Source organism: Musca autumnalis, unplaced genomic scaffold, assembly GCF_047663935.1.
Source record: "Musca autumnalis isolate F117 unplaced genomic scaffold, ASM4766393v1 scaffold_1, whole genome shotgun sequence".
NCBI lineage: Eukaryota > Metazoa > Arthropoda > Insecta > Diptera > Muscidae > Musca > Musca autumnalis.
Genome location: NW_027411644.1, coordinates 57,152,357 through 57,176,584, shown reverse-complemented (window position 1 = coordinate 57,176,584; position 24,228 = coordinate 57,152,357). Strand labels below are relative to the sequence as shown.

The window sequence follows — 24,228 nt, the reverse complement described above, 5'->3', positions numbered from 1 at the left end:
TAGAAAAATTTGAAAATATACTGAAAACACCAAAATTGTGGGAAAAAATAGAAAACATGAATGAAAATAATAGAATTTAATAATAAATAGACATCTGAAAGAAGGATAAATATTTTTTCAGTTCATATCAATTAACTTTACTCGTCGTTTGGCTGAAGCTTTCTTTAAAATCAGTAAACAAAAACTATGAAAATATGAATCATGTTGCTATGATTGATGTACCTTGTCGTATGAACGGGTTAATTCATGTACGTAATTATGAGAACGAACGACGTTATTCAAATGCTGGTATGAACATGGCATTAGCCAGACTATTTTGAAAAATCAAAATTGTAACATCTATCCCAATAAAAAAACTAATAATCGATAAGTCACAACACATTTTCCATCCCTGACTCTCATAACAGTTATCGAATGAAATGGTTACCAAATACAACAATTCACCAATTACCAATAATCACATCCGCCCAAACTGACTACCAAAATGTGTGAGAACTCGCTGAATTTAGTTAAATTTTTTTGTTCGTGAAAGGAGGACGTCGTAATTTGTGAAGTTGTGAAGTGTTAAAAGGCAAAGACTGAGTTTATATTTTATTGAAATACAAACAGAAACAATTGAAACTTTGGTTTGGAATAAAAACAGAACGGAGAAATTTCGTTAATTTGCCAAGCAAAAACGACGATTTGCTAGAGAAATTTTTATAGAACGGGAGATATTTTGCATTGCATTTTTCTTTTTGTTACTCGCCCGAAAAAAATCTGCCATTTTACGAAGAAAAAGTTGAAAGAAGAAAGTGGAAAAAAGGTCTTCTCAATTCGTTGTCGTCGTTTCGATAGCAGCAGCACAACACACAAATTTTTTTTGTGAACTTTGAAAAACTAAAATGTCGACTCCCGCACGCAGACGTTTAATGAGAGATTTTAAAAGGTATGTAGAAATAATTTCCTCGTGTCCCCTGTAAGATTTTCACAATGCTGCAAAGGGATAGTACAAATTATTTGTGGAAAATTATTAAAAAAAATATTGGATTATGAACAAAATTGTCTAACAAATTACGTGTGATTTTTGCCTTTAGTTTTTGTGGTGTAATTTCTTTCTTTACAGTGTATATGTGAGTGTGTGTGTGTTTTGTGGGGTGAGCGCCAATCACTCGCTGGTTGAGAGATGGCGAGAGAGCAAACAAGAGATTTGGGGTTATTTGCTGTTGTTTTGTTGTTGCTTGGCATTCACAACGAGACAATACCCCAACTCTCTTGCTCTCACCACCGACCATCGTTTGTTGTTTTATTCTCCTATTAACAAAAAATCAACGGCGTCTTTATTTTTACACATTCTTATTGTACAAAAATACTTCCCGAATTTTCTATTTTGTTTGTTTTTTTTTTTGCTAGCCTTTGTTTAGTGTATTTTTTTCTACAATTTGCAAAATAAATTTGGTTACATTTTTCACATAAAAACATTTCTCTCGCCACAGTCTCCTACCAGTCTGTTCAATTTTTGTCTTGTTGACTCATTCCTGTTTTTCTTGTATCTATTTTTTATTAGTTTTCCTTTGTCTTCTTGTCCGCCTATTTTCCGTATTTTTGGTGGATAAGGATTTTTGATAGTTTGATATTTTGGTATTTTGCTTTTATTTAGTTAATGTTATTGCAAGGATCACTGTTTTCAAGTCGTCATCTAAATGTCAAGGATATAATTTGTGTGCTGCGCCTGTGTCAGTGTTTGTGCAGCACTCCACCACCTCAAGTTTCTGTTATTATGCCATAAACAAATATTGCCAACCGCCATCGAAGGTCATTGAAATTCGATTTAGTTGGGTTTAATGGTTTTATGTTTATATTTCGCCGTTGTACGATGGTGGTGCTCTGATGCTCTGATACCCACAAACCAAACCTTTTGATAGGTAGCAATGAAAAATAAAGCAAACACAAAAAGCAAATAAAAATCATTGAAGCAAAATATTGTTTATATAGTAGCCAATTAATGCAATAACAACCGGGCAATTTGGTCTTTGTAGCTTCTTGCATCACATCATTGATGAACAGATTCGACCCAGAAGAAGATGGGATTTTAATGTCGTTTAGCTACACCTCTCGGATCGGTCTTGGTTTAAATGTCGTTTAGGGGCACCTCTAGGATCGGGCTGAAATTTTTACAGTGGATAGCCCTGAATACAACGATATATAATTTTCCGGGGGAAGTCCATACTTCCCGAGATATGGGTCCTGACATTTCGAAAATTTCGTACTTCAACACTTTTAGGTTGTTTATGGGCACCTCTCGGACCGGGCTGAAAATTTTACCATAGGTAGCCCTTGGGACCCTGAAAATAACGATATATAGTTTTTCGGGGGGAAGTCCATACTTCCCGAGATATGAGTCTTGACATTTTACTATTCTAACGTGGGCAATAATTGATCATAGTTTTTAAGCTTATGGAGAGTACTTTAATGCACGCACACTATTTATACACCTGTTTATAGGAGAATGTATTAAATTCCTTGTCAAAGGCGGCTACTTAGGAAACTTTCAATTTAAAAGAAAGTTATGATCGCGTAGCCTATTTTTGTCCCTGTCCATAGGAGAAACTCTAATACCAGGCCGAAGGCCGGCTACTTAAGAACACTTTAAATATAAAAGAAAGTTTTGATCGCGTAGCCCACTTTTGTCCCTGTCCACAGGAGAAAGACCTAAATCCCCGGCCGAAGGCCGGCTACTTATGAACACTTTCAAAACCCATATCACGGGAAGTATGGACTTCCCCCGGAAATCTAGATATCATTGTGTTCAGGGTCCCAAGGGCTACATACGGTAAAAGTTTCGGACCGATCCAAGAGGTGCCCCTAAACGGCACTTGCTCCTCGGTCTTTGCCACCACTACGTTGTTTAGGGGCACCTCTGGAACCAGTTTGATATTTGTATCATAGTTCCTTGTATAGTTTTTACTTTCCGAGATATGTGTCTTCACTTTTTCGGAACCGTTTTACTTTATCGGCCGGGTATTTAAGACTTTACCTCATGACCTTATTTCCACTTGCAGATCAAGAACTTCTTATAGTTTAATTTTATGTTTCAGGATTCGATGGGACAACCCTTTGGTTCTTCCGAAGTGTTGTTGTAGCCACCTTATTCCTGATAATAATTGGCCGTTCAAATGTTTTAAGATTGTTAAATGTTTAATAATCTGGTTTTGCCTTTACTTTAGGTTAAAATAGAAAGCGATCTGGATCTTTCGTACCGGATTGACCCGAAACCATAGTGTTTCGCCCAGCGGCTGCCAACCCAGCATCAAACCTACGCTTCTATGTAGGTTTTTATGCTGCTACAACAGCAACAACCAGACAAATCAGAAATGTGAAAAATGTCCTCAGTTTAAAGTCTACAATAAAGGTTCGGCTTTCGGTCTGTATTTAAAACTTCTTCCTATGGACAGATGCAAAACTTGGCTACTAATAAACAATTCTTTAAGAAGGTAGACATAAAACAGAACCTATCAAGTGAGGTTTATATATTTCAAGACAAAAATTATAAATAGTTTGGAATCAGAATTAAAAGAGCTTCCTTCTTCTTCTGTTATCCATCACTCCCTGTGGAGCATAGGGCTTCAGGGGCATTCCTTAAAAAGGGATGACGGGCTTATCGACCCCGCGTACTCCACGTGAATCCTGTGAGCGACTGTCTCGGAGCGAGTGTTTCATGGGTCAGCGTCTGTTTTCCCATGTTAGGGGCGGCTGAGTACTAAAACACCTGCAGCATCTTTTTGCCAGGTTAGGTGCGGCTGCAAGCGAGCGTCTGCTTCGGATCGAACGGCCCTTTATATAAATATTCAAAACGTGTCTTTGGACCCATCACCCATCGGTACCTGACCCCAAGATCGTACAATCATCCGCCTGCGCTAAGATATCAAAGGTGTCTGTTTAGGGTGGAATACAGGAAAGGTAATGGTTAAACAGTTTCTGAGATATCATCCCACCTTGGTGAACTCCCGATTTCAACCTAAGACTGGCGTATACACATATAATTAATTAAACAACATTTCAACCTTGCTAAATGTCCTCAAACAACGTGGAGGGCTTGATGGTATCCAAGGCTTTTGATAAGTCGAACGCCACCAACACTGTCCTATCACATGGCTTGTTCTGGTTGAATCCTCGACTTATATGTATGCGTAGGCGGATGCTGCTTACGAAATCTATGCTGATGATCTACAACAGGAAAGCTATTTCTGACGCTGGGGTAGTGTAAAACTCCAAGAGAATTTGTTATGGGCGACAAAAGCGAAATCGGAATGTACGACTCACTTCAGCTAGCATCTTTGTCTGAGTTCAGAAGAGGGAATATTCTTTCCATTTTCCAGACTTCGGGCAAGATGTGTGTTGCTAGCGAGATACTCAACTGCTGACTGATCCAGCTGTTGCAGCATTACATTGGAGATATCTTCAGAGCGCAACACTTTGGCGTCTCTAATGGCATTCGCAACATCATCCATTGTAAATTGTGGTGGCTTATCGTCTACAGGAAGAGGTATAATGCGACGTAGTACTCTTCTCTTCGATCTGTCAGTCCCGTGGTGCTCCCGGGGTACGGTTGACCGAAATAACTTGCGGCCCTCTTCGGATCAGTCAGCATTACGTCGCCAAACGTGACTGAGGTCCTGTCTTGCTTCTTTCTAGGGTTCGAGAGTGACTTAATCGTTGCCCACAATTCACTTATTCCAGCTCCAATGTTGCAACTATTCAGTTGATCTAGCCACTTCTTACCGCTTGTACTCACCTAACAACCTGTTAACTTCCAGTGTCAGCTCACTTATTCCGGGGTCATTGGACGTTCCAAGACATCATCTTTGCTGCAGCCGCACGCCATATACCTGCTGGTCGAATACTCGAAGTGAGACCAATTTCCCAACAGAGGCTGCGGATTCGTTGTACCAACTCCAGGGCCTCTGCCGGAAAATGCCGCAGCCTCTGTTGGGAAATTGGTCTCACTTCGAGTATTCGACCAGCAGGTATATGGCCTGCGGCTGCAGCAAAGATGATGTCTTGGAACGTCCAATTGGGCAGATGACCGTCAGAGCATCAGAAGGGTTGGGCAGACCTCTGAAACGGTGATTATTGAGTTCTCTGAAAATAGGCCAACTAGCTTTTTCGTGATTGATGAAAGTGTGGCGTTCAGTGGTGATGAAATCGGGCTTTCTGCTGATGGAGACAATTATAGGGAGATGGTTTGACCCAAGAGAAACGAAGGGCGGCGAAGGTAACGTCATTGTCCTACCAGGTAACATGATGGTTATGTTTGGCGAAATGTGTCACTTTCCAGATCGTGTAAACGCAGAGCTATCAATCTGCTCAGAGAACGCTACACCCCTCTGGTCGTTTCCGAGGACCGAATGACACAGCTCATGATGTGCATTAAAGTTCCCCTAAGATTAGACGGTTACGACCTCCTAAAAGCGGGATTCTTCCAGAAACACAATGAGATGTTTTCGTTGTTCTTGCTTGGGTGTTACCGTACCGTACCGTGAAAGCCATCCCAATCACCATCTGGTGGGTATGCCCGACACATTCAGGCACATCAGGAAGGATATACACGCTCTAGAGGGAGAGGTCCAACGATACATAAGAGAACCCCTAGATCAACATGTATATCAAGCAGGCTTAAATAGCATTCGCACGGATGCAGTTGCTAAGTCCATAAAACCAGAATAGTTTTTGCTCAACTACGCTCGGGATATTGCAGTCGCCTAAATTCTTATTGGGCGGAAATAGACCGCGCCGTGCAAGACATCTGCCCAGTATGCGGCATGGGCCCGCATGATACAAAGCACCTTTTCAACTGCCCCGCCAAACCTACTCATCTAACTCCAGTGGATCTGTGGCTACATCCCATCGGAGCAGGCATTTTCCTGGAACTGGAAAAAGACCCAGAGCCAGATTGAACAGAAGAAGGAACATACAAACATAATAATAAACACTGTTACAACAACAACAAAATCGGGCTAATGTTGGGCCTATATCCTGGAGTACAGCTATTTATCGGCGGGAAGTGTACGTTCAGCAACTCTACCTCGGCAGTTCCACCCTGCTACCGCCATACATTCCATGTACGGGTCATTAGAGCCAGGCCAAGCGAGATATTTCTGTATTGAACAGATAGGTGCAATAGGATGGTGCGATTCTTCTTCAGTACGTTGTAACCATCATAACGCTGAAAGCTGCAGTTGTTGGTTTCCTGCACCGCCGCGACCACGATATTCTTCCGACTCATATAAATCCACTATTTCCTCGATCTAACCATGGAGTCCATTGCAAAAGGGATGCATTTTAAGGGATTGGAACAGCAACGGTGTGTGTAAAGTGCTGCGTTTGCGACTGCGGGGAGTCTTGTATTCTGATGATGACTCACTGGGACTGTTTTCACGCAGCATGCAGCAACATAGTCCCTCTGAGATGCATCCACTCCCGGCATCTATTGCATCTCACCGAAGCTAAATTGGTCCTGGGTTGTCCTCCATTCCGCTACGGACCAAAAGAATCCGAATAGGTATTTCAGGATATGCTGTTCCCAACACAAAAAACCGATACAAATACAAACATGTGTACACTGGGCTGACTGTCGCTGGTCGGAACACGGGTGTTTTGTGATTCCAGCTCAATCCGCAATCGAAGAACCCGCCGCCGTGGGATTGCAAGCGATGTTCTGTTATGGGTTGCGCGCTTTTTCTCTTATCAGAAAATGAAGAAGTCATAACAGAGGATTGTATAAGGAACGAGTGTGGGGACATGCATTTGTTATGCATTAGTCCGTCAAGTACATAAAAGCTAGTGTCTCTAGTGACCATACATGAAATGTATGGGAGTAAATGATTGCCATGAGCTTTGGCACTGCAACCAGAGGGATAGAGCGCAGGCAATGTCTATTGATGGATCCACATTTTGCCAAGGTTATGAACACGCTTCTACAAAGATGTCAAGAACATTTTCTCAATCATAGCAGAACAATATGAGAGTAATATAACATTAAAATATAGCCGCTCCGAAGCCTTAGATATGTAAAAGCGGGACATGTCGTTCTAGGACTTTTAAGAAACTTCATGTATAAGTCACCTTATATTTGTATGAAATGACTTGGTATATAGACGAAAGACAAACGGATTTAGAATGACTTCTTACTCATAGCAGGGTATTCGTAATTCCGAACAAAGGAGGATACTTATATCTATGTCTTGCAAATATTTTCCTTTAAATATGACATATGTATAGTAATTCTTTAACCTTCATAAACTAAAGGGTTTGAGGACTAAGATGTCACATATTTTATAAACAATTTCGTGTTTGTCTCCCATTAAGAAGCGAATAACAATAATAAACGAAACATGTTAAAGGAAAGCTTGGATCCAAAACAGTTTTATCTTGTAAACAAAACGAAGAAAAAGAATAAATAAACAAACAAAAAAATGAATTTTGGATGGTAGATGTTGTGATTGTAATTACATCACAGACAGTGAGCAACAACAAACAAGAAAATTTACTTATAAAACTAAATTAAAAGGACGAAGAGGGTTATAGGTATATCCTTACAGTATCATTCTAAAAAAGATTGAACTATCACCTTTAATAATTTAATAACTTATCGATAGCAATGATACATGAAACCTTTTTCTGTGACGAGTTCATTTAGGATGGATATTGCAACTTTAATGATTTTGTGTAAAAGCCAGCTAAGTAATGATTTCGTGTAATTTAATATAGACATCCAACTAAATTTAACTTTTCAACCCCTAAATAACTTTAAAATGCCTTAAAAAGGATTCGTTTAAATTAAAAAATATAATACTTGTTATATCAGTTTTTATCCTTCTCCTTCCTCTCTCCTTCATCATCAAGTACTTGCAAAGCAATTTACCAAGGAGGATTGTATTTCTTTGTTTATGTTCATTTCCCTACGTCGTTTTGTTTCATTTGCCATTTGTACAACACTTTATCAGACGAATGCTTTTAAGTTCCAAAAGAAAATGGGGTTAGTATGACATACATTCCTCCTTCAGTTTTTTTTATTATTTGAACCCCATTACAGTATGACGATTGTTGAAGGGCGGCATCAATTTCTCTATTTGAATATGAAATATTTAAATTATGAAATACCCATATGAAGCGTCATTTGTTTAGTAAATTGTTTTAATATCGTTGTCATTGCTGCGATTACTTTTGGATTATTACTCATTTGAAAAATAAATCGTGCAATTCCAAGAAAAGCAAAATGACATGTTATTGCTCATCGTTCTTTGCCAATAGGTACTTACTTGATAATGTTGACTTGTCTTATAATGTAGAATATACATACATACATACATATTTGAATCCAAGCATAACATATTAAAGTCTTAAATATCAAATGCAGACAATGAAGAAGGATTTTTTTTCCATCCAATGCTTTATTGGAGTGCCAATTTAAATTGATAAAGGCAGCTATTTTTCACGAACTTCCCCAAGGGAAATGGTAGACTTCACTCACTCCCGCATTTCCCACTCATTTCACTCTTGCAATCCCGCTGCCAATCCCGGGAGTTCCCGGGAAATTTGATAGGGTTATGATTGTCGCATTTTCATCTTGTTTACATTAGTCCTTACTAGAGGGTGCTCTGATAAAAATTGTGTGGTTTACGTACGGATATACTTCTGACATTTTGTGTTTAAATAAACGGCTAAAGTTGACAAGAAAATTAAAGTGGAAGAAAAATAAAAAGTTTTAAGGCCTCAGTACATAAGCGGCTGACTTTCTTGCTTAAGTTGTTTCAAGAAAAATACTAAAAGGCAACCTAGTTTGAATTTGGTTTGGCCGTTTTTTATCAGAAATTACTGAAGCAGGATTACCATGTTCTTATGCAGCGAGTCCTCTGGTTCAAAACATATAACGTTTTTAAAAACACAAAGCATTATTTATACCTTCAGCATTTATGCTAACGAGCGTATATACACTTTCATACGGGCAAAATGTGCCTCATCGAAATAATGGTTTCAGACCCCAAATATGTTTGGACGAAATCCGTTTCAGACAGTTTGGAGTTGATTTAGCAATGTCCGTCCGTCTGTATGGCTGGTTGGAGCGCACGATAACTCTCGAATGGTTCAACCGATTCGGTTCAAAATATGGCTTTGGAAACATTTTGTCCAAACTTAGTTTAAGTTCGAAGATGGATTATATCGGTGCACTCCTTATGGTACCTCCCACACAAAAGTTCGAAAATGTTCGGAAAATTGTTCGTGCGGGCCCATGCCGCATACTGGGCAGATGTGTCGCACGGCGTGGTCGATTTCCGCCCAATAAGAATTTCGTCGAGCCAAAACTACTCTAATTTGTCGTGGCAGCTGACGATCATAAGCTGCGATAGATGTGGGATGTACTTCGAGGACTTTATTCACACTATATTTGCTTATGGCCTTAGCAACTGCATCCGTGTGAATACTATTTAAACCTGCTTGATATGCCTGTTGATCTAGGGGTTCTCTCCTATATTGTTGGACCTCCCTCTCTAGAGCATGAATATCCTTCCTGATATGCCTGAATGTGTCGGATCTAGCCAGCAGATGGTGATTGGGATGGCTCTCACGATAAGACCCAAGCAAGTACTGCAACGAAAGCATCTCAGTGTGTTGCTTTACTGGAAGAATCTTTGCCTCATCATGTAGATGGACCACTGAAGACTTGAGGAGGCACCCTGTTGCCGTTCTCAGGGCGGCATTCTGACAGGTTTGAATCTTTTTCCAATTCGTATCACATAATCCCGGGGACCAAACTGGCGCCGCATAGCTTACAACACACCGACCTATCGCGTTATATGTGGTCAACAAGGTTTCTTTATCTGTACCCCAAGTGCTGCCGGCTAGGGACTTGAAGGGCGGCCTTGTTCCTACTTTTCAGTTTGTCCCAGATAGCTGTGGCGTGCGCGCACGGCTTGAAAGTAGTGTCAAATGTGACCCCTAAAATGTTGGAGCAGTTTGTGGTCGGAATTCTGCTACCGTCGACCACGGCTTTGAATTGTCTCCCAAACTACGCTGTCCATGTGGTGAACAGAGTGGCTGCAGATTTTGTGGCGGAAATCTGCATATTCCTCGCGTGGAAAAAGGTGGTAAGATCGGTAAAATAGGAGTTCAGTCTCTCACAGATGTCATCAGGCAAGGTACCTGACGCCAGGATCGTGCAATCATTCGCATACGATGCCGCCTGGAGGGAGCGGAATACAGGAGAGGGAGAGGTTAAACAGTTCCGGAGAAATCACCCCACCTTGGGGAACTCCCTGTTTCACTCTACGGGGTTTGGACTTCTAGTTCCTGATTTCCAAGTACGACTGGCGTCCACACATATAGTTGACTATCCAACGTTTCAAGCATGGCCGGAGGGTTGTGTGCTCAATGTCCTCAAACAGCGTGGAGTGCCTGACTGTATCAAAGGCTTTTGATAAGTCAAGCACCACCGTCACTGTTCTATCACACGGCTGTCTCTGGCTGAGTCCTTGACAAATATATGTGGAGATGGCGTGCAACGCTGTTGTCGTGCTGTGCTGCTTATGGAATCCATGCTGAAGATCAGCAACTTGATAGCTATTCCTGATACTGGGGAGGACTAAGGCTCAAGGGTTTTTGTACGGGCGACAAAAGCCTGTACGATTCACTTTTGCTGGCATCCTTGCCTGGCTTCCGTAGCGGGATCACCCTGCCCATTTTCCAGACTTCGGGAACAATGAGGGTGGCTGGCGACAAGTTGATGACTTTAGTGAGATACTCCACTCCCCGCTCATCGAGCTGCTTCAGCATTACCATGGACATTCCATCAGGGTCCAACGCTTTGGATGATTTAGGGTTCCTGATGGCATTCGCAACATCATCCATTGTAAATTGTGGTGGTTCATCCTCGGTAGGAAGAGATCTGATGCGACGTAATACTCTCCTATTCGCCCTGTCACTCTCGTAGTGCTCGACAAACTGTCGATTGAAATAACTAGCGCACCTCTTAGAGTCAGTCAACATAACGTCGCCAAATGTGTCTGAGGTCCTATCTTCCATCATTCCAGGGTCGAGAGTGACTTAACCGTTGCCCACAATTCACTTATACCGGCTCCAATGTTGCAACTCTTCAGATGATTTAACCACTTGTTCCGCTTATGTTCGCCGACCAGCCTCTTAACTTCCAGTGTCAGCTCCCTGACTCTGGGGTCATTGGGGTTGGATCGACGAAGCTCATCACTCTCATTTGCTAATCCCATCGCCTCTGCTGGGAAGTTTGGTCTTACTTCGGGTTTTCGACCTGCAGGGATATGGCGAGCGGCTGCAGCAGTGATAATGTCTCGGAACGTCCTTTCCGCTACCCGAACATCAGAAGGATTGGGCAGTTCTCTGAAGCGGTGATTGGTGAACTCTCTGAAACTCGGCCAATCAGTTTTCCTATGATTAACGAACGTGCGGCGTTCAGAGGTGTTGAAATCGGGTGGTCTGCTAATGGAGACAATTATGGGGAGATGGTCTGATCCAAGGGAAATGACGGGTTGCCAGGTGAAGTCATTTGTCAGACCAGGTGACACGATGGTTATTTCTGGCGAACTGTGACACTCTCCTCTAATTGTGGTAGGGGCGTCCTCATTGACCGTGTAAAACGTAGAGCTATCAATCTGCTCAACCAGCGCTGTACCTCTGTAATCGTTCCCGAGGGCCGAATGCCACATTCTCATGATGGGCATTGAAGTCCCCCAGGACCAGACGATTCCAAAAGTGGGCTAATGTCAGGCCCGTAATCTGAAATACAGCTATTTCTCGGCGGGATGTATACGTTTAGCAACTCTATCTCGGCAGTTCCACACCTGACTGCTACCCCCATACATCATTCCATGTACGGGTCATTAGAGACAGTCTCAAGCGAGATAGGTCTGTATTGGACAGATTGGTGCAATAGGAAAGCTAATCCCCCAACTCCACTTCTGGCGCGATCCTTCCTTAACACGTTGTAACCATCACAACGTTGTAAGCTACAGTTGTTGTTGAGATTGGTTTCTTGCACCCCCGCCACCTTGATTTTCTTCCGACTCATGAAATCTACTATTTCCTCGATCTTACCTCGGAGTCCATTGCAATTAAATTGCAAAAAGGATGCATTTTCTGTGATTGGGACAACAACGGCTGGTGTTAAGGGGCTGCGGGGGAGTTTCGATGAGGATTCACTGGTGAATGTATCTACGCAGCATGCAGCAACATAGTCCTTGTCGTAGTCCCTCACGTGGACAAGTCCAGTAGTGCGATTCTCTTACTCATTTTTCGAGTTACCTACAATTGTCGGTAAAATTAAAATGCTTATAATTTCGGTAATTACCGATGTTTTTCGGTAAATTAGAGACGAATAAAAAGCAGTCGTAAAGCTCTACCGATAGCAAGAGTGTTGTCAACTTTTATTTAAATTTTTCATTCATAATTTTGCGTTTTAATTTTACCGATTTTTGTCGGTAACTCAAAAAAAAATGTGTTAGAGAACCGCACTACAGAGCAACTCTTAGATGCAACCACTACTGACATCTAATGCATCTCACCGAAGATTGGATATGGCTGAAGATGCGTATGTGACAATCTGAGCACAAATAAATTGGTCCTGGGTTTTCCTCCGTCCCGGCACGGACCAAAAGGATTCGGAGCAGGCATTCCGGGATATGCTGCTCCCAACACAGAAAAACGAAACAAATACAAACATATGTACACTGAGGTGGCAGCCGCTGGCCGGAACATTGATGTTGTGTGGTTCCGGGTCAATCCGGTACGAAAGAACCCGCTGCCGTGGGATTGGGTAAGCTTTATAGGCAAGCTGTTTTTATAGGCCTAGGTGTAGGCCGTCCTATAGTTGACTATGTTGAAGGCTGTTTTCATAGGTCACAAATCGTGACTTGAATAATTGTCCCGTATTATTAAAAGTAATATCATCCAAAATTTAGCCGCATGCACATCACCTTACATTTTTTGATTTTATTCTTAACCCAAAAAGAAGTATTTTGGTTGGTTGAACTTGCAGATTTTTGTTTTCCCGCTTTGGTTCGGTTCAAACACACTTATGTTATGTATGTACGTCACTTTGTCGTCACATGTTATCTGGAACACATACATAAAATTTTAATGTTTTGTTATTGACATGCTTTATTATTAATTAACCTTGTTATAGGTTTCAATTGATACGGCATTTAACCGGCAAAATTGAAAATTATTTCCAGTCGTACACCTCCTAAAAAACACTCCCGCTCATACATTCTCATCGTTAGTGTTGAAAATGTTATTATTTCCGCATATTGCACATTTTGATTACAATTATTTTTGTTTTGTTATTTATTTTTCTATTCTTCTTCTTCCCCGCCTTCTTGCTTTGTTCTTGCTGTAAGTACAACGACGTCGTAACATATTTAGATTGATTCTGTTAATAACAAGTTCAACGTTTTAATGAAGAAAACAAAAAAGTTAAACGAAAGAAAAATAGAAAACCACAACAACAACTAATAAAAACAATGTCTGGCTTTTAGCCAATCGACCAACCAACCAACGAAACAAAACAGTCAGTCCAAATACTGCTGACACACCACATCATCACATAACCCCCCCTAGCTCCTCGCAGAAAAAAACCCAATGACCAGAACAAAAACAAAATAGTATTATTTGAGTGAGCACCTGATGCAATCACTTTAAAATTTCTCATAAATAGATTGGTTAGCGCTTGATTTGGTGGCTTGGCTAAATTGGTCGTCTGATGGATGGATGGTCTGTTGCTGCAAACATTTTTTAATTGTGATTTTTACTACTAAAGTTTTGTCTTCCGCTAGCAAACATACTTACACACATTCTCATATCCACAAATGTTGGTGTCCATTATATTTATTGTTACTTTGTGTAGGTAGAAATTATTTTATTATTATTGTTAATAACTTTTGCTTACATTTCTGTGAAAAGTGCTTCCAAATTTGTTCAACTAAAGTACACAAAAATTAACAGCCTGTTCATGTATGTCGATAAGAAAATGAATGCGCAAGAAAGACTACCAAATTTGAGTGTGTTTTTCAAATTTGTTTTAAGTTTTGAAGTAAAAGCAAAGGCAATAAAATTTCAAAAACTAAAGTTTGGGTGTGTTTCATGCGCACACATTTTCGTTTCGAAATACATAAACTGGGGGTAAAAGTGACGCATCACTTTTATTATGTTATTGCCATTGTTTGATTTTTGTATATAAAGTCAGTCATCAGCAACATTGTTTACCTTAATTGATTCATAAAATGATATTGTGAATATTTTTCTTCCATTGCCATCACATTTGCTAATTATCATTTTTGCCTTGATTGAAATTGTATATTTGTTGTTGTTTTTTGTTTTTCATTCTTCTTTGCCGTCTCATTGTGTCGGCCTTTAATTGACCTTTTTTGCACTATTTTTTATTTAGAAGAATATATTTTAGGAAAGGAACTACCCTTGCTAATTAATAATCGGTATATTGACCCACTTCCATACCAATATATAGGCCAATGAGCTGGGGCCTAATTCTCGCATACCTGATCGAGTTATTTCGATCGATATTTTCAGTATTTGGATTACACGGCTTCCGTTATCGAACGAACACACTTTTGAGTGGAATCTTTCGAGTTTTTGCCCGCCACACATTTGCTGCCGTAATTAACGTTTTTGTGGCACAAAACGAACTTTTATGGAAGATTTTGCAATAAAACTAATAGAAAGAGTAGGAAAAATAGCCAAATAGAGGGTGTTATAAATATATTTTCCAATGCCAAAATGCGATTTTTATATTTTTACATAGTGGAATTTATTTCGGGTAAATATTACTTTTAATTTTTCACAATTTTCTATTATTGTATACAATTTTCATGTTTTCATTTCTTATTACAAGAAACTATCTACTAATTTTTTGGGTGCCAATGTGGTGCAATAGTATGCACACCCGCTTTGCACGCTGAAGGTCGTGGGTTCGATTTCCCCGGCCATGCAAACATCAAAATTTTCAACGTTGGCAAAATATCTCTCAGTAATGTTGGCGACATTTTCTGAGTATTTCAGCCATGTAAAACTTCTCTACAAGTGGTGTCTTAGGACACGCCGTTCGGACTCGGCGATAAACTGTAGGTCCCATATCATTTAGCTAATATGAATCGGGGTGCACTCATTGATATGAGAGAAGTCTTCCTTGTCCCGTATGGGATGCTTTTGGAACAATTATTTTTATCTTATATTATTATAGTAAAAATTAGTAGCTTCTTGCAGGTTCTGAAACGGAACTCATATGTTTTTACCCTTCGACAACCGTATGTATCGATAACTTTTTTAAATAATTTCGATCGTATAACGGAATCCAAAAATTTCGAACGTTCGTAATTTGTCTTCGAACAAAAACTCACTCGATAACGGATGCCAGAATTAGGACCCTGAGAGGAAAATGGCGACTTCATAGGGGAAGTGAGGTATTTTTTTAGACGATGTGAAGGAGTCTTTATAACTGTGTTGAAGGCTGTTTTATCGAATATCTGAAGGGTTTTTAATTAACGAGCCGGTGACAAATATTATAGACGAGCTTAAGAGGATCTTTTTCTTGGAGGAACATATTTTTATAGATGAGCTGAAACAGGTCTTCATATGGGAATTGAAGGAAACCTTTGTATCTAGTCTGAAAGGGGCCTTCATAGACGAGCTGAAGAGAGTCTTTATAGGGTAGCTGAATGGAGTCTTTATAGACGAACTCAAGTAAACCTGCATATACGAGTTAGAGGAAGTCTATAGTCTTCTTATAGAAGACAAGATGGTCTTCTTTTAGAAGACCCGAAGGTTTTCTAACAGAAGACACTAAGATCATTACATAAAAATCTTAATATTTTCTCATAGAGAAGACTTATAGGCCTACTCATAGAAGACTCGTAGAAGACCCGAAGGTCTTCTCATAGAAGACCCGTAGGTCTTTTCACAGAATGGCTAAGGCGATCTCTAAGATAAATCGAAGGTCTTCTCATAGAAGACTGAAGGTTTTCTCATAGAAGACAGATGGTCTTCTCATAGAAGACCAGAAGGTCTTTTCAAAGAAGACACGAAGGTCTTTTCATAGAAGACCCGAAGGTCTTCTCACAGAAGACCCGAAGGCCTTCAGAAGACTCAAAGGTTTCCTCATAGAAAAGCCGAAGGTCTTCTCATAGAATACCCAAATGACTTTTCATTAAGAAACAGAATTCTTTCATAGAAAACTAACCAGAGGGTCTTTTCACAGAACAGTCGAAGGTCTGTTCATAGAAGACCCGAAGACATTATCTTAGAACAGCCAAATATATTCCCTTAGAAGAACCGAAGGTCTTCTCTTAGAAGAACCAAAGAGCTTCTCATAGAAGACCTGAAGGTCTTCTCATAGAAGACCCGGTGGTCTTCTCATAGAAGACCCAAAGGTCTACTCAAAGAAGACCCGGAGGTCTTCTCTTCTCCGACGACATTCTCTTAGAAGAGCCAAATATATTCTCAAAGAAGACCCGATGATCTTCTCATAGAAGACCCGCAGGTATTCTCATAGAAGACCCGAAGGTCTTCACATAGAAGACACGATGGTCTTCTCAGAGAAGACCCGAAGGTCTTCTCATAGAAGACCCGAAGGTCTTCTGATAGAAGACCCGAAGGTATTTTTAGAAGACCCGAAGGTCTTCTCATAGAAGACCCGATGGTCTTCTCATAGAAGACCCGAAGGTCTTTTAAAAGAAGACCCAAAGGTCTTCTCAAACAAGACCCGAAGGTATTCTCAAAGAAGACCCGAAGGACTTCTCATAGAAGACCCGAAGGACTTCTCATAGAAGACCCAAAGGTCCTCTCAAAGAAGACCCAAATATATTCCCTTAGAAGAACCGAAGGTCTCTTAGAAGAACCGAGGGTCTTCTCATAGAAGACCCGGAGGTCTTCTCACAGAATGGCAAAGGTGTTCTCATAGATGAATCGAAGGTCATCTCATAGAAGACCCGAAGGTCTTCTCATAGAAGTCCCGAAGGTATTCACATAGAAGACCCGAAGGTCTTCTCTTAGAAGAACCGAAGGTCTTCTCATAGAAGACCCGAAGGTCTTCTCATAGAAGACCCGAAGGTCTTCTCATAGAAGACCCGAAGGTCTTCTCATAAAAGACCCGAAGGACTTCTCATAGAAGCTCCGAAGGTCTTCTCATAGAAGACCCGTAGGTCTTCTCATAGAAGACCCGTAGGACTTCTCACAGAATAGCTAAGATGTTCTCATAGATGAATCGAAGGTCTTCTCATAGAAGACCCGAAGGTCTTCTCATAGAAGACCCGAAGGTCTTCTCATAGAAGACCCAAAAGTCTTCTCAAAGAAGACCCGAAGGTCTTCTCATAAAAGACCCGAAGGTCTTCTCATAGAAGACCCGAAGGTCTTCTCATAGAAGACCCAAAGGTCGTTTAAGAAAACCCAAAGGCTCTTCTCAAGGAAGACCCAAAGGTCATCTCAAAGAAGACCCGGAGGTCTTCTCATAGAAGACCCGAAGGTCTTCTCATAGAAGACCCGAAGGTCTTCTCATAGAAGACCCGAAGGTCTTTTCATAGAAGACCCGAAGGTCTTCTCATAGAAGACCCAAAGGTCTTCTCATAGAATGGCTAAGGTCTTCTCATAGAAGACTCGAAGTCTTCTCATAGAAGACCCGAAGGTCTTCTTATTGAAGACTCGAAGGTCTTCTCATAGAAGACCCGAAGGTCTTTTCATGAAGACCCGAGGTTTTCTCATAGAGGACCCGTAGGTCTTCTCATAGAAGACCCGATGGTCTTCTCATAGAATACACGAAGGTCTTATCATAAAAGACCCGAAGGTCTTCTCAAAGAATTACTAAGGTGTTTTCATAGATGAATCGAAGGTCTTCTTATAGAGGACTCGAAGTCTTCTCATAGAAGGCCCGAAGGTGTTCTCATAGAAGACCCGAAGGTCTTCTCATAGAAGACCCGAAGGTCTTCTCATAGAAGACCCGAAGGTCTTCTCATAGAAGACCCGAAGGTCTTCTCACAGAATGGCAAAGGTGTTCTCATAGATGAATCGAAGGTCATCTCATAGAAAACCCGGAGGTATCCTCTTAGAATATTTGAAGGTCTTTTCATACAAGACCAGAAGGTCATCGCATACAAGACCCGATGGTCAGCTCACAGAAAACTCGAAGGTCTTCTTTTGATGACCCTAAGGTCTTATCATAATCGACCCGAAGGTCTTCCCATAGAAAACCTGGTGGTATACTCGGAGGTATTCTCATAGAAAACCCGAAGGTATTCTCTAGACGAACAGAGGTTCTTCTCATAGAAGACCAGGAGATCTACTTCAAGAAGACCCGAAGGTGTCCTCATAGTAGACTCGAAGGTATTCTCATAGAAGGGTCAAGTGTCTTCTCAAAGAAGACCAGAAGGACTTCCCATAGAAGACCCCAGGGTATTCTCATACAAGACCAGAGGGTCCTTTCATAGAAAACTGAAAGCATTATCATAGAAGGCCAGAGTGTCATTTCATAGAAGAAAAGAAGGGTTTTCCATAAAAGGTCAGAAGGGTTCCTCATAGAAGACTCGAAGGTCTCATAGAAGATCTGAAGGTCTTTTCATAGAAAATCCAGAGGACTTTTCATAGAAGACCCATAGGTCTTCTCATAGAAGACCCAAAGGTCTCCTCATACAAGACCCGAAGGTTTTCTCATAGAAAACTCGAAGGCTTTCTCAAAGAAGACTCGATGATCTCATAAAAGATCTTCTCAAAGAAGAGCTGAAGATCTTCTCCTGGAAGACCTGAAGATCTTCTCATAGAAGGGCTGAAGATCTTCTCATGGAAGAGCTGAAGATCTTCCCATAGAAGAGCTGAAGTTCTAATAGACCCGAATGTCTTCTCACAGAAAACCCTAAGGTCTTCTCATTGAAGACCAGAAGTTCTTCTAATTGAAGACCCGAAGTTTTTCTAATAGAAGTTTTGAAGGTTTATACATAGAAGACACGAAGTTTTTCTCATATATGACCCGAATTATTTCTCAAAGAAGACCAAAAGGTCTTCTCTGAAAAAGTCGATTGTCTTCTATTAGAAGACACGAAAGCCTTGTCGTCAAAGGAAAGTCGAAGGTCCGCTCTTAGAAGGCTCGAAGTTTTCGTTTGACAGATGAGAAGATTAACCAAAGTCTACTCACTGAATAAAGTCTTCTTAAAGAAGACTCAAATGTGTTCTCAATGAAGACCCGAAGGACTTCTCAAAGGAAACCCGACGGTGTCCTTAAAGAAGCCTCGAAAGTCTTCTCTTAGAAGCCCCGAAGGTCAACTTCTTGTCGAAAAGACTATAAGGAGCTTGGTTAGGCTTGAAGTTTTCGCCTTTTCATAGAAGAATCTATGCCTCCATTTAAAAGACCCGAAGGTCTTATTCATATTAAAAACCCAAAGGTCGGTCCCCATATAAGGATTCACACAGTTTTATTAATCCCGTTTAAACAAGATGTGAATTTTTCTTCAAGATGTTAACGATTTTCTGCAATTCACCCCACTTTACAAGACTTTTTATTTTTACTAAATTTGCCTTTCTATTGTGTCTCTTTTTTTGCAGACTTCAAGAAGATCCACCAACTGGTGTTTCTGGAGCGCCCACAGATAATAATATTATGATATGGAATGCTGTGATTTTCGGTCCACATGACACACCCTTCGAAGATGGTACATTCAAATTAACAATAGAATTCACCGAAGAGTATCCCAATAAACCGCCAACAGTTAGATTTGTATCAAAAGTATTTCATCCCAATGTCTATGCCGATGGTGGCATTTGTTTGGATATTTTACAGAATAGATGGAGTCCCACATATGATGTATCAGCTATATTAACTTCAATACAGGTAGGCTAGTAGACAAGCAGACATAATATTTAATAAGTTTATTGTTAACATTCTTCTTCTTCTTCTTCTTCTTCTTTGCAGTCATTATTGAGTGATCCAAATCCTAATTCGCCAGCTAATTCAACAGCTGCCCAACTTTACAAGGAGAATCGCCGAGAATATGAGAAACGAGTGAAAGCTTGTGTAGAGCAAAGTTTCATTGACTAGCCATCCGCCGTCGCAGCCGCCGTTAAAGCCTTTAATTTAATAAAAATTAATCTTAAACAACAACAACAACAAAACCAACATTTTCACCTGGAGTTCATACTCACAATCATTTCCGTTTTATAAAAAATAAAGAAAACACCATCTCTGTAATTGCCACAACAACTAATCCCTCCTCTATTCTTGTTGCGCTCCCCTCATAAATGAAAGGAAAAGAAACTCGGCAGAGGAAAATATTCAAAAAGAGAAATCCGAAGGAAGTACATAAATCAAATCTTAATGTAGTCGTTTCAAATTCACACACACACACACACCCAGAATTGTTGAATAAACAAACAAAAATTATTTTAAAACAACAACAAAAACTTATAAAGTAAATAAGAGAGAAAATTAATTAAAGTAATTTTTAACAAAAAATAGAAAACAAAAAACAAATTAAGCTTTTATTCTTTAGAACTACCATGGTTATCCTTCAGACAGAGGCCAGACCAGACCACCCCTTCCTCCTGCAGTAATTCTTTCTTTTACAAAATAGCAATAAATAATTAAATATTATTACAAATTATCAATGTGGTGGGAAGCGATGTGATTGATGATGTGAAAGCAGATGTATTGTTAAAAAAAAAAAAATATGCAAAATCATTAACAAAACAAAAAACAGATGTAGGAAGAAGAATAAAATAATAAACCTAGCAGCAAAGCAAGGCAGTATAAGTATACAAAATCATCATAATATATCAAAGTAAAAAGAAATCCTCAAATAACTCCCTTCCTCCAGAGAAACACAGCAACAGAACTTTTTAACAACTCCACTCTCACACATCTCTACATACAAAGCAAAAACAACAAAACATAAGAATATTAATGTTTAACAAATTAAACAAGGAAAATCGAAATCACAATCCTTTTCCTTGGTTCCTTTTTTTGTTCATCTCCTCTCCGCCCCATAAACAAGAAACAAATTCAAGGAAAGCAAAACATATATTATAAAAGAAACAAAAAGTGAAAAGTAAGAAAATGTTTAAATAACTTTTATTTCTCTTAGCTTTAGTTCTCTCAAAATGATCTGATTTAGATATCGTTAAAATCGTTCTCTCAGAAACAAAAACAAAACTATTTTGAATTCTTTTTTATCTCTCCAGCATTTAGTTTGTTTTATTTTTTTTTTTAGTTTTTAACTTGTTTTCTATTTTGTTTTTCTTTTCTCTTTTACAACTACTTCACATCAAAATGAAATACTTTTTTCCTAAGCGTTTTTTAGTTTTTTTTTTCTTCTCTTCTTCTATATATATTTTTTAAATTATTCTCAATCTTAATCTTAGAATTATGTTAAAAGTAAATTTATAATTATTACTATTATAAATGTAATTAAAAAATAATAATAATAAAAATAAAATCTGAAGCAAAGCATTATTAAATTATATGGTAAAAAAATTTAAATGATTTTGTTTTTTTATGGGAAAGAGCTTGAAAATGGGTTTAAAAAAACGATGTGGATGCGAGCTTAAGGGGAGCACAACATTCTAGGGAATTTTGCTGAAGATCCAAGGTGTTGATGACTGAAATTTCGCTGAAGATCCAAGGTGTTGATGACTGACTCCATAAACGCCACTCTGCCCAATTATACGGGCATGTTCTGGGGGGTTACTCTCTATTGCGATGCGTTAGAAAAATGCGATGCGTAAGGAAATTAAATGCGTCTCTAATACTTTTTCGTATCTCCTTTCGCAAGTATTTTTGTTCTTTTTTCCTTTCTGGCACCGCCGCAATCTGTAATACAAAAGCATATGTCAAAATCGTGTGTTAACGCAAATATCTTGCGCTAACAAAATACCAAACGCAAACGCATCGCAATACAGAGTAACCCCCCTGGAATTCACCGTGTATCCATTTCACATCACATATCGTCACCATAAATGCCCGAAGACGTAACCGACATGAAAATCGAAATTCGTTTTTTAACGTTATCTGATACATAAAGCTAAAATACATGCTCTGGCAAAATTTAAAGCTTCTACGTTCAAAAACAATGATGCTATTCAAGAAATGGCATATCGGAAAATCGGATAATATTGCAGATTTTGTTGTAATGGATGTTCTAAAAACTAAGCACTTCAGCGGTTTTGGTTTCACAACTAATTCCCCTTCGTATATGATCGATATATCCCATATACTCGCCTTCATAAGATTAATATTCCATAAAACAGATTTTAATTTTATAACGTTTTTTGCTTCCCCTGTAAAGTTTTGGTTTTGTGGGTTACGTCTTCGGGCATTTATGGTGACGATATGCACTTCACCTGTGAAAGCAATTGATGTTCTGTGTTTCACGTGAAAAGAGCTTTCATATTTCACGAAAGAACTTTGGAAAGCTTTATTACAGCTTTCAAACTTTATCATTAACAATGAAAAAGTATCAGTCTGTGTTGGCGCATCAACGAACCCTGCAAACCATTGGAAGATTGTTGGACGATTTTTCGACCAGATTTTTCTTCAACGCTTCTTTCGGGCGATCTTTTAGCGAATTTTTATATAAAATTCACCCATGCGAGTAATTTGCCATTCGTAGACGATTCTCAAAAATTATTGTTTATAATCAATCGCTACGACAAATTACCTGTTATGCTTCTCGGCGATCTTTTCGCGAAATTGTGTTATGTTCCGCTTTTGTTAGAGCAGGCGAATAATATATTATTCTTCCGAACCCCGATCACGCGATTGTTACTAAAATTTTTGATTTGGTTGCTTATAATTCTCATATACACATTCAGCATAACTTTGGTATAAATAGCACGTATTATATTATGAAACATACCCAGCAAAATGTTCGATGACAAATCATGAGTTGAATCATAGGTGCAAGTGACTTGTCATAGGTGCAAATTTAGGTGAATCACCGATGAAATTTACAAGGGAGTGACACCTGATTTCACCTGTTCATTGTCACGATATCTTGCACCAGTTCACTGTCACGGCATCTTGCACCAGTTCATTGTCATGGCATTTTGCACCAGTTCATTGTCATGACATTTTGCACCAGTTCATTGTCATGGCATTTTGCACCAGTTCATTGTCATGACATTTTGCACCAGTTCATTGCCATGGCTTCTTGCACCAGTTCATTTTCATAGCATCTTGCTCCAGTTCATTGTCATGGTTTCTTGCACCAGTTCATTGTCATGGCTTCTTGCACCAATGCTTTGGATCCGAATTTTCCCCAATCAGAAATAAAATTTGCAATACAATTATGTAATTTGTTGAATTAATAAGAATACAATGCACAGATGATTTGTATCGTCAGATGCTATTTTTCTTTATTTTATATGTAATTTTCAAAATTATATATTATATTAATCTGCAATATCATATTTATCTCTTCCGATGGCTGCAAGATATTTCTTTCAACTTGGGGTTCCGTTTTTCCAATATTCGATAAATTAACCAAGCTCATCATTTGGGAAATCTAGTATAAATTTGAATTCTGTTATGTTATTTCAAAAGAAAAAAAATTATCCTGTAATAATTACCATGTTATGGTCTCTTTTATACTTATTTTACCGATCTTCTACTTTGCTTCTCTAACTTTGGATGCCATGTTTTGTGATATCATATTGAATTTGATCTTTCCATTGGTGTTTTGTTCTTCCCTCGGGTGGAGTAACGTCATATGGCTCGTAATTATATACCGGTGGCATCTTTATCCATCCTGTTGACATGGCCCAGCCAACCCAATAATTGCAGCTCGATATGTTTTACTATATCGGTGCTGGTGGAGCTCGTGGTCTTTTTCATACTTCTTTTTAATATCCACAAAACGAAACAAGTTTCCAAACACAATATACTTTTTCTTTTGTTTTATATAAATTTACATTGTATTTTTAATTAAAATATATAAATTTTGCCACTATCGATCACTTTCATCTGACTTTTATTTTCATTTTAACAATTACTTTTGCAAGTACACAATTATTCGGGTACATGAGTATTTGATAATTTATTGTGCGGGTACTTATCAATTTATTTCAACTCATGACAATATTATGACAAAGATCGGATCTTTCACCACTTCAATTTCACTCATGAAAATTCGATGAAAAAGATCGGATCTTTCACGACTTCAATTGCACTCATGA

At 39.2% G+C, this 24,228-nt stretch overlaps 1 protein-coding gene across 2 annotated transcripts; it reads left to right on the top strand.

The window, feature by feature from the left end:
• Positions 1 to 455: 455 nt before the first annotated feature.
• On the top strand, positions 456 to 21,326 carry Ubc6 (ubiquitin conjugating enzyme 6). Of its 2 annotated transcripts, none has more exons than XM_073975202.1 (3): positions 456 to 928; positions 19,606 to 19,891; positions 19,973 to 21,326. In XM_073975202.1, exons 1-3 carry the CDS (start codon positions 885 to 887, stop codon positions 20,096 to 20,098), a joined length of 456 nt encoding a protein of 151 aa, XP_073831303.1. In that variant the 5' UTR covers positions 456 to 884; the 3' UTR covers positions 20,099 to 21,326. The 2 variants fall into 2 exon arrangements, with proteins under 2 accessions (XP_073831303.1, XP_073831314.1); XM_073975213.1 differs by lacking the exon at positions 456 to 928 and adding an exon at positions 17,288 to 17,516 and having other exon boundaries at positions 18,643 to 19,891.
• Positions 21,327 to 24,228: the final 2,902 nt, after the last annotated feature.